Source organism: Typopeltis vanoorti, chromosome 5, assembly GCF_054136105.1.
Source record: "Typopeltis vanoorti isolate ZY-2024b chromosome 5, IOZ_Tvanoo_1.0, whole genome shotgun sequence".
Taxonomy (NCBI): Eukaryota; Metazoa; Arthropoda; class Arachnida; order Uropygi; family Thelyphonidae; genus Typopeltis; species Typopeltis vanoorti.
In genome coordinates, this window is record NC_143553.1 from 97,676,810 (window position 1) to 97,694,895 (window position 18,086).

At 37.4% G+C, this 18,086-nt stretch overlaps 1 protein-coding gene across 1 annotated transcript in view; it reads right to left on the minus strand.

Annotated features, from left to right (window-relative positions):
- Nucleotides 1-18,086, minus strand: part of SAK (polo like kinase SAK) — a 319,822-nt gene that overhangs the window by 269,903 nt on the left and 31,833 nt on the right. Inside the window, exon 3 of the mRNA XM_090392629.1 lies at nucleotides 11,320-11,415. Coding sequence (XP_090248755.1) covers nucleotides 11,320-11,415 — 96 coding nt within the window. The remainder of the gene's footprint in view (nucleotides 1-11,319; nucleotides 11,416-18,086) is intronic.

An 18,086-nucleotide genomic window follows, 5' to 3' on the forward strand; every position in this document is an offset into this window, starting at 1 on the left:
GGATCCTCCATATTCTTGCAATGATTAATATGTCATTTTTGTTCAGGTTCGGATAATGTTTTAGCATTTCACAAGCTTCTTTGAATTTTCTCTCAAACCAGGTTTTGTTGCAGTGTAGGGACTTGGTGCCTTTCCAGTCGATTCTGTGCATGTTTGATCTGATAGGCCCGTTTTACCATAGTGGAGGTATTTAACGTGTCATTTGTGTTCGTCTTTTCTGATTGGGATAGTACGTCTTGTTTCCCCTATGGAAGGTAAGTTGCAGGTTTATTGGATTTTGTAAACCCCCTGGATGGGCCAAGTATGGAAGAGGATCTTTGGAAGAGCTAAATAAATTTTTTAATTTTGTCAGGGGTTTGAGGTAGTCTTAATGTTGTATTTAAATAATGTTCTGTTTAAATATAAAGAGCCAACAGGCTTCATTTTGGCGATATAAACACTATTTCAATTAAGGGGATATTAAATCCCACATTGTTTTAAAACCGAATAAGAAACTCAGAGATTGGAATCAGAGAGTTTCATGCCGAATATAGTAAACTATGTTACTATATTCGGCATGAAACTCTGATTCCAATCTCTGAGTTTCTTATTCGGTTTTAAAACAATGTGGAATTTAATATCCCCTTAAGTGAAATAATGTTCTGTCTATTTTTTCCAAAATGCCTCTAATATAAGGTATGGGTATGACATTCTTGTAATCTTTTTTGTTTTTAGTAGCATTTTTATGGAGGATCTTGTGAACCGTTTGTAGCCATTTTTTAAAAATGTTCGGTTAATGATTTTGAATTCTTGGTTCAGAGCTTGTTCATTAGAGCAAATTGTGGGTGATTATGACTCCTAGTTTTTGTGTTGGATGGTGGTATGAATTTTTATATTGGCCCCGTGTGTGTGTGTGTGTGTGTAGGTTTGCAGTAGACTGTGAAGGAGAGACAGCCTGAGGGGAGAAGTGTGACAAGTGTCTCTTGAAAAGGAAGAGGTTGCTGTTTTCAATTTCGATGGTGAATTGGATACATTTGTGTTGTTTGTTCAGGTGGCTTAGGAATGTATTTAATGTTTTGCGGCCGTGGGAAAAAAATGCCAAAAATATCGACATATCTGAGCCAGACTTTAGGCTGGCTGAATCTAGAGCTCGTTGCTCGAAGTCTTCCAAAAGTTAGCTATTGGGGGGCAGGTGAAAGTGGTGAACTCATGGCTGTACCTTCTTTTTTGTAGGTAAAAATTGTTTTGCCAAATGAAATACCCAGAGCAGAGTATGTGGGCAAAGAGGGCTGTGATGTCGGGTGAAAATATGCTCTGAAGAGAATAATAGTATCACTGATTGGGACATTGTTGAAAAGAAAAGTTATGTCAAAGCTGATTAATAAATCATCATTGAGTGTGATGTTTTTAATTTTGTTTATAAAGTGTGTATTTTTTATGTAGGAGGGGGGAAATGACCTACCAATTCCTTGAGTAAGTGATAATTTGGGCTGTCGATCCCTTCAACTATAGGTCGTAGTGGTGTGTTTGTTTTGTGTATTTTCGGCAGGCCATAAATTCGGGAGTGGGGATATAATGCGATATTAGTTTTTTGGTTGTTTCTTCTGGCCACGTGGTCACCAATTTAATTCAGTTGAGTTTAGAAATAAAGAATATAATACTTACTGCATATAATATAATACTTATTGTATAAAGGAGGCTGCAAGAATGATGAAGCAAATTACTGACTGATAAGCATATCAGAAAATATCGTCAAAGTATTGGAGAAGTTGGTCAAGAGCAAAATACAGAAAGAGAGATGGAAATGAAATACTGTATAGGGGCAGCATGGTTTTGTGAAAGGTAGGTCATGACTCAGTAAATTGCTCATGTTTCATAATACAGTGACAGCTGAGTTGAATAAAGGTAATGGGTTTGCAGTGATACTGCTGGAATTTGCAAAAGGCCTTTGCCAGGATACAACATGGAATTCTAATCAGTAAACTTCAGCACATGGAGATGAATAGGAGGATAGTTGGAGAGAATATCAGAGAGTAGTTTATTCAGGAGTAGAGTGCAAAGGAAGGCTTGTTCTTGAACTGTTACTGTTTAATTTGTTCATTAATGATATAGGCAAGGACTTGAGAGGAACTTTTCAGTTATTTGCAGATGATGCAAAGTTGGGTAGAGCAATAGTTAATAAGATTATGTCAAAATTTTGCAGGATGACTGGATAGATTGGCAGTCTGGACAAAATAGAATGAATGTCACAGTGTAAGGCAAAGTGTAAAGTTATGCATTTTGCGATGAAAGATTACCAGCTGTATACCACATTGGTGGAACCGTACTCCAAGAAATTGACGAAGCCAGAGACTTGGGAGTGTTAGTGGACAGAGAGTTAAAGTTTAGTAAAAGTGGCTAAAGTAGCTCATCAGAACACCTAGTTACTGAAGAATACTTTGACGAGCAGAAACAAGCAGGTTATTGAGCCTTGATAGGACCCAATCTTGACTATTGGGCAAAGGTCTCTCCACCTCATCATCACCAAGAAGCCCTGGTGGTGATGATGAGGTGGAGAGGATCAAGAAGCAAGTGACCAAGATGCTAGCATGTCTATGGAATGAACCTTATGAGAACAGATTGAAGATTTGTGGGTTACAGAAATTGGTTGAGAGACAGAAAAGGGGTGATAGGATTGAGACATACAAATTATTGAGGAGTTTTTACAAGATTAATTCAGAGGAAATTTTTCCGAGTGGTGTGCTGGTGGGAGAATTAGGAGCCATTCATGGAAACTGAGTAACAGTGTGGTTAGCACAAGTGTTAGAACTAGTTTTTTTTTTTTTTTTTTTGCTTGGAGAGTAGTGAAGGAGTGGAATAGATTGCCAGAGTATCTTGTGGTACAACCGTGAATGAGTTCAAAGCAAAATATGATGGATATTGCACAAATGTTGGATAGTTCTTGACATGATATTTAGGGCCTCCCTCGAAGGCTAACGACTCCTTGGAATTGACCATAATAATAATAACAATCATCATCATCATGCGTATCAAGGATTTAGGCCTAGCGTGGCCAGTTCCGGCCTTAGAAGTCATCGTTGAATCGTTTAAGAGGACGTCCTGGTTTTCTTTTTCCTAATGGCTTGTACTTTAGGTTTGTTTTGGTAATCTTTCTGTTTTCATTCTTTGAACGTGTTCCATCCATTTATGTTTATATTTTATTTTATTTTATTTTATTTTTATTTTTTTTCTATTACTGGTTCTTGGTTTAATTCTTTCATAATATCTTTGTTTCTTTTGTGATCAAATAGGGTATACTTTGCAGTTTTTCTCATAAACTTCATTTCTGCTGTTGTTAATCTTTGTTTGTCTTTTGTTTTATTGTCCAGATTACTGTAATAACAATACTTCATGTAATTAGAATCCAACATACCTGACTGTACTTCCCATACCATGAACAGCATTTGTTGAGTCCCTGGAACCAAATGAAGAAATTCTTCACGAAAGTCAATTCCAGTTTGGCCATGTAGACAGAAAAACACTGTTTTACTGTCCTAATTTGAATTTTTCAGATTGTATGCTAATAACAAAATATTTTTGAGAAGTGCTTACCAGAAACTCTTGTTTATATATATATATATATATAGTAAAACCCCTTTTTTTACACTTTTTAGGGGACTGATGAAAAAAAAGTGTAATAGCAGGAAAGTGTAAATAGCAGGAAATGTAAAAAAATCATTAAAAAAGGAAAAAAGATGACTTACTGCTAGTATGCGAGTCTACATACTAGATTACAAAATTTAATAACTGAAAATAAATGAATTTACAATTACTTACATTTATCTCTTTAAAAAAAATCTTTAGTTGATTGTTTTTTCTTCTTTTTCTGCACTTTTATAAGTTCCACCTGCCTCTCCACAGTGTATAAGGCATTAAATGCCCTATCGTCTCCTGATGCACTTGCAATATACTGCCTCAAAACAGAGATAGCTTCCATTGCTTCTTTACCAGTAGAGACAGTAGGTTCTTGATCACAGTCTTCTTCAACCACTTCTTCCTCTTCTTCACCAAGGTGGTTGATGTCCTCTACACTTGGCACCATTGATGTGACCATACCAGCATCAACATAGTCTTGAAATGAGAAAGACTCATCCATCACATACCAGTTGTTGGGTACTGACATATCTTCTTCCTCCTGTAGTTGTTCCTCCTGTTTTGCAAACGTAACTCCTGCCTTCCGGAAACAGTTGGATATGGTTTCATGGGTAATATGCAACCATTCTTTGGCCACATAATGCATGGCATCAAGGATTGATATGGTCATTTGTTTTGGGCTGATACCATTATCATGCATAAACACAGCTTTTTCAACAAGCATTTTTCTATATTTCCATTTAAATGCATGGATGATGCCCAGATCTAATGGCTGAAGCTCACTTGTACAATTAGGAGGAAAGAACACTAATCTAATGTTTCTGAGCTGCAGATCTTTAGTGTGTGCAGGACATTTGTCTAGCAGTAGTAGTATTTTGCAGTGATTTGTCCCTATTTTAGCATCCAGAATATGCATAGTAGATGCGAAGATGCTGCTGGTCATCCATGCTGTGCTGTTGGCATCATACTTAGTAGGCAGAGGACGTCCTGGAAGAATCACCCGGAAGCCATTTCCTTTATCCGACTCGTGTTACTGTATTATAAAAATTTAGTAAATTAATAAATCTGATCGCCTTCACAAAGTCATGCTGGCCATCATACAGTAACATATTTTTATCTATCCATTATTGAATTCTCTTTTTGACCAATTCTTCCAGTACATTTACCACCACAACTGAGATGCTGATTAGTCTATAATTTGCTACTGCAGTCTTAGAACCTCCCTTATGCAAAGAAATTATTTTGCCCTCTTTCCACTCCCTTAAAACTACTAGACCTGAGACGTAAATTATAGTGCCTAGTCAGAGGCATTACCAGTTTCCTTGCACATTCTTGCATGATTCCCAGCTGATATCCCATCTAAACTATAGGGAGTCAATTCAGAAAGTAAAAGTGGGTGGAGGAATAAAGGGATGTTATCATTTCTATATACTAATGCCAAAAGTATCAGGAACAAGAGGAAGGAGTTTTTGGCATTGATTAGTGCAACCTCACCAAAAGCTATAGGTATTAGTGAGACTTGGCGAACAGGAGATGATGTAGTTAAAAGGACTGAATGTGAAGGGGTTTAGTATTTTCAGGGAAGATAGAGAAGATAGAATGGGAGAGGAGTACTGCTGATGATAACAGATGAATTGCAACCAGAAAGAATAAGAGACAGGCAGGAGGGTGGATGTTCATTTGAAGCAGTCTGGTGTGAGATTAGGACCTGTAAGACAAAATATAGTTGGTTGTTGATATAAACCAGGAAGTTCCACCGATGATCTGCAAGACATGCATCTTCAAATTAGTACAATGAGTACAGGTAGAGTGATTATTATGCGGGACTTCAACTATGGAGATATAGACTGGAAGGGCAGGAGAGTATTGGAGTACCTGGTCATAGGATCAGAGGAGCGATACATAACCAAGGTGAGAACATTGCCACCAATTGGTGAAAGTGCGGTCTTGACATGGGAAATGCGGTCTTGACATGGGAAATTGTAAATCATGAGGAATATTTCAGAAGGGATATTTGTGGAACTACAAGGCAGGTGATTATGACATGATTAGGAAGAAGCTTAAATTTGTACCATAGCAAAAAACACTGCGGGGTAAGATCTTAGTAGTGGGATATAGTTAAGGCTCATCTAGAGGAAGCAGTATTAAATTGTATACCTAAGGTAAGGAGAGTTAATCGGATAGGAGTTAGATCATCATCATCAAATTCCTGCCATGTACCCTCAAGGGGTGTACAGGATATGATAGTACCACATGAAAAAAATCATCATCATTATTAATTTCCTATCTACAATTTTCCTCCAAATTAGTCTGTTACTTGTCAAGACTCCAACCTTATCAGATCTTATATTTCTATCGTCGAAGGTACTTTGCACTGTATCAATCCACCTATATCTTGGTCTTCCTCTGGGTCGTTTTGCTGCCAATCTGGTAGAGAACACTTGTTTTGCTAATCTTTCCTTGCCCATTCTGTTTAAGTCACCATACCACCTGAGATTAGCTCTGCTAATGCATTCCTGGATGCTAACAATGTCAAGTTCTTTCCTAATATCCTCGTTTTTAATATGATATTGCCATTGATGCCATCTGTTCATGCCTATAATCTTTCTCAGGACTCTCATATCTGTGGTCTCTAGTCTTTGGTCAAGTGTTTTTACTTCTGACGCAGCTCTCAGATCCATAAGTTAAAACTGGTTTGAACACTGTCTTGTATACAGCTAATTTAGTGTTCTGACTAATTTCTCTCTTATTCCATATGAATTTATTCAATTGACTTCCCACCACACCAGCTTTGCTGATTCTGTTGTCTATTTCTATATTTAATTTACCATCTTCAGTAAAAATTGTACCTAAATAGCTGAAATGTTTTACATTTCAGCAATTTAGGTACCACAGGTTCTCCATTCACAACACAGTTGACATTTTCAATGATTCTGCCTATTTTCATTGTCTTTGTCTTTTTATTGATGACCTTCATACCATATCTATTACAACAGCTATTCAATTTAGTCAGAGAATCTTGCAGACTTGTAGCACATTTATTTAGAAGTATAACATCATCCGCATAAAGCAAAGAGCTGACATTAACATCTCCAATTTTGATATCATGTTTAATACCACTTTCCTTCATAATGTGATCCATATAGATAATGAATAACAGAGGGGATAATGTACATCCTTGTCTCACACCAGATTTAACATTAAACCATCTTCCTGTACTTCCTTCAATTCTAACTGCTGACTTACAACTCAAATAAAGACTAAGTATTGCTTGATATAATGCCCCATTGACACCACATAACTGCAGCGTATTGAATAGCTTCTCTCTTGGCACCTTGTCATATGCCTTTTCCAGATCGACAAAACTTAAATACAGATCTTTGTTATATTCCCATGCTTTCTCCACTATTTGTCGTAAAATGAAGATCTGATCCTGACAGCCTCTATTTGGCCTGAATCCAGCTTGTTCTTCACCAAGCTTTTCTTCCACAATTCTTCTCAACCGTTTCTCAAGTATACTTGCATAGATCTTGCCAGGAACACTCAGTGGGGAAATACCTCTGTAATTCTCACATTCAGTTTTATTTCCCTTTTTATATATGGGTACTATGAAAGCTCTACTCCAATCATCAGGAATTCGTCCCTCTGTCCAGGCTTTCTGAACTATGCAGTGCAGCCACTGTAAGACTCTTATACCACCATACTTCAGCATTTCTGGTCGAATATCATCTACTCCTGCTGCCTTTCCACATTTCAAGCCTTTGATGGCTTTTTCTACTGCAAGTATGGATATGTATTCCTGACTGCATGCCTGGTCAGTGTTTTTTACCACTGTGCTGTCATCAATGCTTGTTTCATTTAGCAGTTTTTCAAAGTAATTACTCCATACTTCAAGGATATCTTTTTCTCCCATTTTCATGTCACCTTTATCATCTCTAATTTCTTTTGCAGCACTCTTTCCTCCATTCTTAAGCTTCTTCAACAACCTCCAGAATATTTTGCCACCCTCTTGATATTTATTTTCTATATTCTTGCCAAAGTCCTCCCATGACTTTTGTTTAGCTAGTTTTACACAGTGTTTAGCATTCTTGCATTTGTCTCTATATTCTCTAAGAGCACAAGCTGACTTATTTGACAGGAACTTTTGGTATACTTTCTTCTTTTCCTTCACTGCCTCTTTAACTTCCTGTGTCCACCAGGGAGTTCTGATTTTTTTATCCTTACAGAGTTAGATAGATGAGTAATATCATTAAGCACAAGCTGCAGAAGAAGAAAATGCTGTGGAGGGTATATAAAGAGAAAGGTGACCAACAAACTCATGAACAGTACAAGAGTCAGACCAGACAGGTGACTAGCATTGCAAGGAAAGTAAAATCAGATTATGAGAAGAATACAGCCGAGCAGGCCAAAGGAAATCCCAAAGAGTTCTTTTGTGATGTGGCACGTAAGAGGAAGAATGACTATGGAAAATTAACTTTAATGAGTGATGATGGTAACGAGGAGACAGAAGTGGATAAAATGGTTGAGTTAATGAGTGACGACTTTGCAAGCATATATTTCCCAGTGTGGTTACTGTTTTAACCTATGTGCTTGTAAAGTGGTCACTCAGTCACTCAACCATTTTATCCACTTCGGATCCACATGAAGGGTGTCCAAAAAGTGTAACACCAGAAATCATTGATCAAGAGCACAATATGGTATTGGATGACCGGCGAGTCAAAGTGCGTGAAATTGCTGAGACTAGGCATTTAAAAAGAATGTGTAGGATATATTTTGCATGTAGAATTGCAAATGAAAAAACTTCGTGCATGATGGGTGCCGCACTTGCTGACATCAGATCAAAAACGCACTCACATGAAAATCTCTGAACAGTGCTTGGAGCGTTTTAACAATAATAAAACTGATTTTGTGCATCAATTTATTACTATGGATGAGACTTGGATTCACCATTACACACCAGAATCCAAACAGCAGTCAACACAGTGGACCGAAGCCAGTTGTTCGCACCAAAGAAGACAAAGTCGGTTCCATCAGGAGGAAAGGCCATGGCATCGGTATTTTGGGATGATAAAGGCATTTTGTTTATTAATTATCTTGAAAAGGGTAAAACAATAACTGCGGAATATTATTCCGATCTTTTTAACCAGACTAGACGAAAAAATTCGTGAGAAAAGTCCTCCCGGTTTGCAGAAGAAAAAAATTATCTTTCATCAGGACAATGCGCCTGCTCACAAAGGTGTTTTTGGAATGGGAAAATTAAGGGATCTGCACTATGAATTGTTGGAACATCCACCTTATTCCCCAGATTTGGCTCCCTCTGACTTCTATCTCTTCCCAAAACTAAAAATCTTCCTCGCTGGTCAGAGTTTTTCTTCGAATCATGAGATGATTACAGCTGTAGAGAGGTATTTTGCAGATCTTACTGAGAACCACTACAGAGACAGGATAATGGCGCTGGAGCATCGCTGGAATAAATGTATTAGTCTTAAGGGAGATTATAGTGAAAAATAAAAGTAATTTTTAAATTATAAATTTGTTTTTTCATTGTTAGGCTGAGAACTTTTCAGACCACCCTCATATATTCTTTGTTATTCAATGCTCTTCACATGATATGCCACTTTCCATGTTACAATTGCATGATTATCTCTTCAACTGGAAAAATAACGGCTATCTCGTTTACATATCCAGATACGATTACTAGATGGAACATTCTTTTCCTCATGAGTTCCTTCAATACAAATTGCTTAAGGTAGTTCACCCTCAGTAACTATAAATTCTGTTTTTCCCTGTCTCACATGTTTTCTCCTGCTTCCAGTCTACATTCCCATAGTTGAAATCACCCATAGCCTACTTATTCATAAGGTTTATCTTTCTATGAAGTTCATAGTCCTCTTCAGATGATCCTGCCTTGTAGCTACATACAACTACGTATTTGATCCTGTTAACCTTTATCTCACACCAAACTATCATCACTATTTGGGATCTCTACTTACTTCCTGTGAAATCATTAGTAATACTCCACTACCCTTTCTCTCCTGCTTGTCCTTCGTGACTACAGTATACCAATCACATTCTATTCTTATCTTGTGCTTTTGTGTAAAAGAATAGGTCCCAGTATGCATTCTTTGCTAGCAGGAAAAGTTGAATAAAACAATACCACATCTCCATGTCATGTGACACTGTTAATAAAGGTGCTGGTACACCCAAAAACAGCACTGGTAGTAAGAAACAGAATATGACAGCGTCTCCTGTTATCTAGGTCTTACTGATGTCAATAATTTTTAGTTCTGTATAATTTACCAGTAGCTTTATATTTTACCATGCTTCTGGATCAGATAACGTACATGATAACCAACCACCATATATACATTCATGTAATTCTTAAAACCTGACTGATTCAAATAAGTACCTGAGCTAAAAATAAAAAAATTCCCTATCTCTATTGCTACAATCATTACTCTGCTTGTCTAGCAATAAACTAGTCCTACCATCCTCTGTATCTTTCACTCTCTTTCTCTCACCTATGAGAATGTGTTCAAGTTCTGATGCAACCACCCTGTCATACCGCATTTCCATTACATTCATTCTTTCAATGAACCAGCCATTTCCACACACACACCTAATAACAAACTGATTTAAGTGTAATCTACCCTGCATGTACATATCCTTTTTACTATCAAAAACACTGTATACATCACTATATTGCACATCTTTTCTTCTGCACAGGTGATACATTGGATCAATAACAATCTGAGTTCACTTCGGCTCTCATGTAATGTAACACCTTGCAACAGGTTCATGATATTTACTATCTTGCTATTCTTTTTTTTATGTCATTCAAAAACTTTTTCACATCTTCTTTCATATCATATTGATCTCCTTTCAAGTTGTTTGTTCAAACTAATACAATATCTTCCATTTTTTCTACTGGTTTCCATAACCTAAAAAACACATCCTTAAACACAGAATTCATCATATATCACCATATCCTTATTCACCTTTTTTTTAGGTTCTTTTGCACTTTCCTCTTTTCATCTGCATCCCCCCCTTCTGTTTCATCTCCTTTCTTAGCGTTCCAGATTTTATTTATTCATGTGGGGTTCTCCCCACTCATCAACTACCTCTCCCAGGACCGGTTGCGCCCTCCTGATGAGGGATTAAGTACTATATCCTATGACTGTAGCCTGTGTGTTCACGGGGCCAGTTTGCCTGCTTGTGGGATGAAAAATCCCAGATAAACTGGGGGAAAAAACCCTGCTGTCCACGCCCAAGACCGGCTAACTTGGCTATAGCCGAGAAAGATTCTTAAGCTTTCCAAATAATCAGCAATCTCACCAATACCGATTTTGTTATGTACTTGAAGCTGTGAGATTTCTGTTATCATACTGCATCCTTCTGTTTTTACACACACACACACACACACACACACACACACACACACACACACACACACACACACACACACACACACACACACACACAATCAAATACTCTTGCTTTTAATTAAAATGTTCAAACTAATAATAATATTAATATATACATAAGAGCAACAAAGGTGAAAGATTCAAGAAAAAGAAAAGATAGAAATGGATTTATAAGTTTTTTTTTTTTTTTATTTGGATATAATCCGACCATGCTGAAAATGGTATGGCAATAATATCTAGAATATGAATTTCATGTACAAGTCTCCAGCAAATAAGCACTTACTTCTAATATTGAAGGATGTTTCAATCTTGAATGAATACTGACTTCCTGAAGCACACGATTAATCATTCCTGCAGCTCTCATTAATTTTTTATCAATCTAAAGAAATAAAAGCTTAAGTTCATTTTGATTTTCAAAAATATACATAAAATGGAGTGAAATTACATAAATATTTACAAATTTAGTTTTATTCACTAAGAAATGTTTAACTGTAAAGAACTGTCTACTTAAGTATTTTACTATGCAAAATAGGGCATAATAAAGTATAATTGGCATAAAGAGTTTAATCTCACTATAAACACAGATCCCAACAATTTTGATAGAGTTTGCTATTTGTTGAATTTTCTTTAGAAAAGTATCATACCTATGGGACTTTGGTTAGGGCTTTTCAGTAGTTTGTTATAGTACTGTTTGTTATGAGAGATGACTAAATTATCCACCAAAAGAGAAAACACTTGAACTTGGTAAGGTGGGGAAGAGGTTGACTTCATAAAGTAATCTTGAAAGTTTTTTCTTTTTTTTGTAATACCTGTTTCTATTACAAAATGTCGAATGCTAAATCTAAACAAGTCAACTCAAACAAGTCATTCAAAACTGGACTGTATGCCACATGTCTCCCTCCCCTCTCTCTCATATATGATATTAAGAAATTAGAAATTTGCAAAAGCATCTCAGAACAAATCTTTAAATGTAGCTATTCCTAATATTTGTAAAAAATAAAACAGAAAAAAAAAAGAGATAAACAGAGAAAAAAATGTATACATTATTAGTGAAGCATGGGCAGCTTCATGGAGTCTGAAGACACACTACGAGAGACCCATATTAACTGTGTATATACCTATTATATATTCAGCAAAAAAGCACTGAGCAGGCTCTTACATTCCACCCATTCACTATTTCCCCAAAAAAATCTAGTCCTGATGTGCTAAGCATATTCTTACTCAACCTCCACAGATCTCGTTTTGTCTTTTATTTATTTGTCCCACACATGAGATGAACAAGGACCTATAGCACATCAGTGTCATATGTGAAGTGCAAATGAGGGTTGAGAAAAAAGAAACCTATTGACATTCATCTTAAAAAGCTGTATGTCAATGTAGGTTGAAATTGTTGCGAAACACATTATGGAGGAGGCTTTTCCCAAGGACAGAGGTAAATGGAATAAATAAGGAAGAGAAGAAGCAAGTACAATGAGTTTGCAGTTGTACTGTAAATGGATGTTGGACAGATGCTGCTCTTGTTTTACAGGCCTAACAGCAAGTGGACGAATAATGTTTGCCAATGGACTGGAGCAGTGATCATCACGGAAGTACCTGTAGAAGAGACACACAGTTGAAACACTCCTTCTCTAAAGTGCCATCCCCTAACTAAATCCTAGGTTCTCCAAAAGATGTAACAAGACTGTACAAATGAAAACTCAAGCATACCACAACTGGATCCTCCTTCAATGCTTATGCCCAAGCCCAAAATAGATGCAAGAAAACTATCAATGCTTCCAAAACAGAATTTGAATGGGCAAAAAGAAGGAAACTTGCAGCCTGCCCAAATACCAATATACGGTACTAACGTACTATAGGTTGATCAGTCAACCTCTCATATACAGGCACAACATTTAAAAAAAGCCAGATGTGCCTTTTGGGAAGGCTGCAAGATGGCTCTATTGCATCATCACCCACAGAAAAAACTTTGCCTCCAATGCACACATAATTGACAACAGTAAATGTTCCCCAATCATTCCATCTGCCTAACATACAGTGTACCCTATATCCTTTTGCTAGAAAGAGATCAAAAATCTTTTTGTGTCTAAATTAGATACAAAAAAAGTCTCCTGGCATTCCTCCAATTGTTTTGAAGGTTTGTGTACCAGAATTGACTCCTATCCTATACCATCTGTACATACTCTCTTGCTCTACTGATATCTACCTATCCCAAAAGCCTGGAAATTAGCCTATATTCAACCCATTCCTAAGGGTGACAAATCACAGCCATCTAACTACCACCCTATTTCACTCACTGCAATCCTATCTAAAGTGATGGAGAAAACCATTTCTCAACTCCTTCACTACCTTGAAGGCACCCAGCTATTAAGCGACCACCAGTACAGATTCCATCGCTGCCAATCATTTGGAGATCTAATCTCCAATAGGAGATTATCCACATTTGTCCATTTTGTGGATAATCTCCTATTGATTATCCACAAAATGGTCCATTTGTGGCATTTATCCACACCCATCTGTGGACAAATGCCACAGAGAAATTTGGCAAATCTTGAGTGGTTGCAATTGATCTGTCAAAAGCTTTAGAGAGATGCCAGGGTTCCACAAGGTTCTGTTCTCTCACCGATCCTCTTCCTTCTGTATATCAATGACCCACTTCAGTTGACCTCCAACCCAATACACAATTTTCCAGATAGCAATACATTGCACTCCTCGCTTTCATTTGATAAACCTTACTCTACACAACTCACTTCAACCTACAGAACATCAACCACTGCTGCCCTCAATTCTAATCTCCAAGTCATCCTCCAAAGTGGCTAGTAAAACCCAGTTCTGTCTTATTTCTCACAAAAAAGAACCATTTTCTCTCAGTATTATTTTTGATAACACTCGAATTTACAGACATGAGATTTTTCTTCTTGGAATTACCCTGACATCGGGCCTCTCCTGGCATAAACACATTACAACCACTGCATCTTCAGCTTCCAAAAAACTCGGATTTCTCTTTCACTCAAGACGTTACTTCACCTCTAAACAGCAGTTAAATTTATACAAATCATAAATCTACCCAGCTATTGAATACTGCTCTCACATTTGGAGTGGGGGGCTCCTTAAAGCTCTCTCAAAATGCTTGACTCAATACAGAGGAAATTAAGCTGATAAATGACCCATCTCTTACTAACTCACTCTCCACACTTTCATACAGACATTTGGTCTCTGCAATTTGTATATTCTATAAATATTTCCATGGCAAATGTTCATCTGAAATAGTATCAATAATTCCCCCACTCAGTACTAAGCCCGTTGGAACACATACAGCTGCCACCCAACATCCTTTCACAGTACACCTTGAAATCCACAGAACAAATTACTTTTCCTCCTCCTTCACCCTGATACTACTGTACTGTGGAACTGTCTTCCCCCTGATGTATTTCCCAAGGAATATAATATACACGCTTTTAAATCAAATGTAAACAATTTGCTCCTTTCCCAACCCCCCCACTACCCAAATACAATACTAATGTACTATAAGTTGATAAACCAACCTCTTGTGTGTGGGCTCCACATTTAAAAAAAATCTGTGAGATAGAGATTGAAGTCAGTCAGCCTGTGAAGATGAGTCATCTATTAGCTGAATTGCTCTCCTCTGGACAGCATCGAGAAATTTTCAGGAAGTTTAGGTACACCACCCCAAAAGGCAGGACTGTGTTTTGGCAGGATCAAAAGCGACTAGGCTATCCTTGTCCCACTGAAGGATGGAAATTAGTCCATAGGCTTTTGTCTCCCTCTTTTTGGGATGGGTTGAATATATGTTAGTTTCCATGAGATGGGTTAAGTGCCAGCTCAGTACAGAAGATTGAAGGAACAGAGAATTGGTGTTAGTTTTGGAGCATGTTTGAGTATAATAAGAGAGATGCCATCAGGACAAGACAACTTTGTAGTGTTCAGGTTGTCTAATATTCTTCTTATGTCTTTCTGCCAAAAGGGCACAGGAGACCTAACTTTTCCTGTGTCAGTGGCTAGTATGGAAGGAGGCGATTTGCCTTTGTCATCAATGCAGGATTTAGAGCATTGTTTCTCAACGGTTTTTTGGATCATGCCCCACCTCAACGTCTCAAAGATTTTGATGCCCCCCCTCTAGCATAATAGTCAGCCAAGTTCTGAAAAGGTATAATATAAATATGTATATTTTCTAACTGCCCCCAAAATATTCAAATTGCCCCACATTAAGAAACACTGAGTTAGAGGAAAAGAGTGATGCTAGGAGGTCAGATGTTTTTTTTTTTTATTTGGGGGTGGGGGGATGCTGTAATAGTGGTGCCATCTGGTTGGGCCAAAGCACAGATGAGCAGAAGTTGTGACCAATGGCTTTTGCGAGGGAACAGAAGGCACAGCTGCTGTTTGGACAAGAGACAAGTTTTCTGCTATTGGCCTTTATGAAGTTGAATTTGGATTTGCTAATAGTTGATTTACATTTATTACATGTTTCCATAAAGGCTGAGTATGAAGCTTGGGTTCTTGATGCAAGCCTCTTGCAGTAAGCCGAGTTTTTTTTTTTTTTTCTTTGACTGATTTTATACATATTCTGTTAAACCAAGGTTAGAAAAGTGGATGAAAATTTTGGATTCAATGAGGGATGAATGCCTTCATGCCACTGTGGATGATTTCTGAGACTCACTCAGTGCAGGTATCTTGGTAACAAGAGTGGATGCATCACTCATAGAATGGGAAAGAAGAGTAGTAGTTCTGGAGATTATCCCACTTTGTACCTCTATAGCATCAGAGGATAGTTTGGGTGAGGTCAGAGGAGGGGCATTCTATGGGACTGGAGACGCATGAGATTGTGGTCTGAAGTAACCTCTACAGTGTGTCTGAAAGGAGAACTAGTTTAAAAAAAGATCAAGGGTATTGAGAAAGTGGAGGAAATTATCTGGAATTCGGGAAGGTAAACGAATGATATCTCCTCTAGTCAAGCAACGAAAAACTTCCTCTGCATCAATATTATAAGATAATTTTAGTAACACATATTTCTATTATATTTCTTTTTTCCACTTATCAATACCAGCTTCTGCAACCGATGAACCCTCAATCATCATAAAAGCATTCCACTGACCATCACCATCTTGGCTGCACAACCATGGAAATTTCCATTACTTCATCATTTCTAAGAAACTCAATGACCAGATCTGGATTATTGTGCAGATGTGGTCATATAACTTCCTTATTTTTGCTTGTTAGTGTGTTCTTCAATAACCAAGAAATCTTATGAACTACTTTGGCCACTTTTGCAATATATCCTCTGAGCATCAATTCCCAACCCAACAACACTGCCAAAATTTCTAGCTTCAATTTCCTGGAGTACAGTCCTGCTAAGCAATACAAATCTTGTCATCTTTTCACAACTCAAAACACGTATCTTCACAATTTATGATCATTGATTTCCTGATATGTACCATCAAGGAGCATACAGGATACTATGACAGCACAACACAAGTTTATCAGCTGATGTGACATCTGCATCCTCTGCACTGGGCCACCTGAAGATAGACTTAAGTTCAAGTCTAGTTACTGACTAGAACTTTTTCTTAGCCTTTCTTCAACCGGTTTCCAAGTTAGTTGATCTCTGGGGCAAGCAGGTTTCTTCCTTGGAAATGGGGCTTTTCATCCCATAAACTGAAGAAAATTGATTGTAGAACACGCTATTTCAGACAATAACACAATAACATATCCTGTTGGGGACCATGAGATAGCATTGTTGGTCTCATCAGTTGCTGCTTATAATTATTGATAGTCTTGGTCCAGCCATCTCTAACTGACTACCAGCGGAGACTGAACTGTTCACTCCGTCTTCAAAAAGTTATATAAGGCTAAAACTGCCTTATGTAACTCCCCCCTATAAGGGGGAGCTGATTTTTTTTAAATTTTAATCTCCTTCACACTTTTCCAAGTTAAACTGCATCCATTATCCTTATTCATGTTGTTAGCTTATTTAAATCATTCTATTGTCTATGTTGTCTTGATTAACTATTACACTATCCAATTTTCCATAATCAGAAACAATTGAATGCTTCCATTCAAATCATTTCCTATATTATTAAGGTATCAAATGTGCTCAAGCACAGAGCCATGTGGCTCACTGATGGCCACCTGCTTTTTATGGATTCTGCTTCTCCACACACTACTCTTTGGTATCTGTGTATCAATCACTGTATCCATCAGTAACTTCATATCCATCCCCATTTGCTTCAATTTTGTGTAACAAAGTTCCATGTGAAATCCTGTCAAATGCCAAGCTCAATATTATTGCAAAGCTCAATAATATTGGGCTTTGCAAAGGCATTCAAAAAAACAAATTTTTTTTGAATGCCTTTCAAAAATCATAGTTATTCCCTTTATCCAACTCAGCTATCACCATTATAAAAGTGAGTAAATTACCAAGCCATTACCTATCATTCACAAAACCAAGCTTTCCCCCCCATACCATATCATATTCTTATCCATCTATTCCTGAATTCTTCCTTTGACCAACTTCTCCAGTTTTTTTTTTATCACTGGTCTCAAAATATCAAGTGGCCTATAATCATTTGCTACCTTTGTTTTGGTAAGGTAATGTCCCACTCCCTTGGGACCTCACCAGAGCAGACTTATGTTAAACAGCCTAGTAAGTAATAATGCCAATTCCTCATTCTCAAATTACACTGTTGATATTCCATGCAATCTTTTTTTCAGTGAGATTCTGCAATTTTCTAAGCACCTCTGTTTCATCTGCCTCTTCCATATCAGTCTCTATCACATCTGTTAATGCGGTATCTCCATCTGCACATTATACACCCTCACAAAGTAATCACTTGATAATTCAACTATTTCATCTCCTTCCGTCACCAAAGTTTTCATAGGATTGAAGGTTAACAAGGACAGCCTTGTTAACCTTCAATTAGGAGATCTGAGTTCAGGACACAGGTCATGGTGGATCTTGAGGATTCTAATGCTTAGGCACTACATTGTTTATCAAATGAAAAGGAAGGATTGGAGTGTACTGTCACCTGCAAAGCT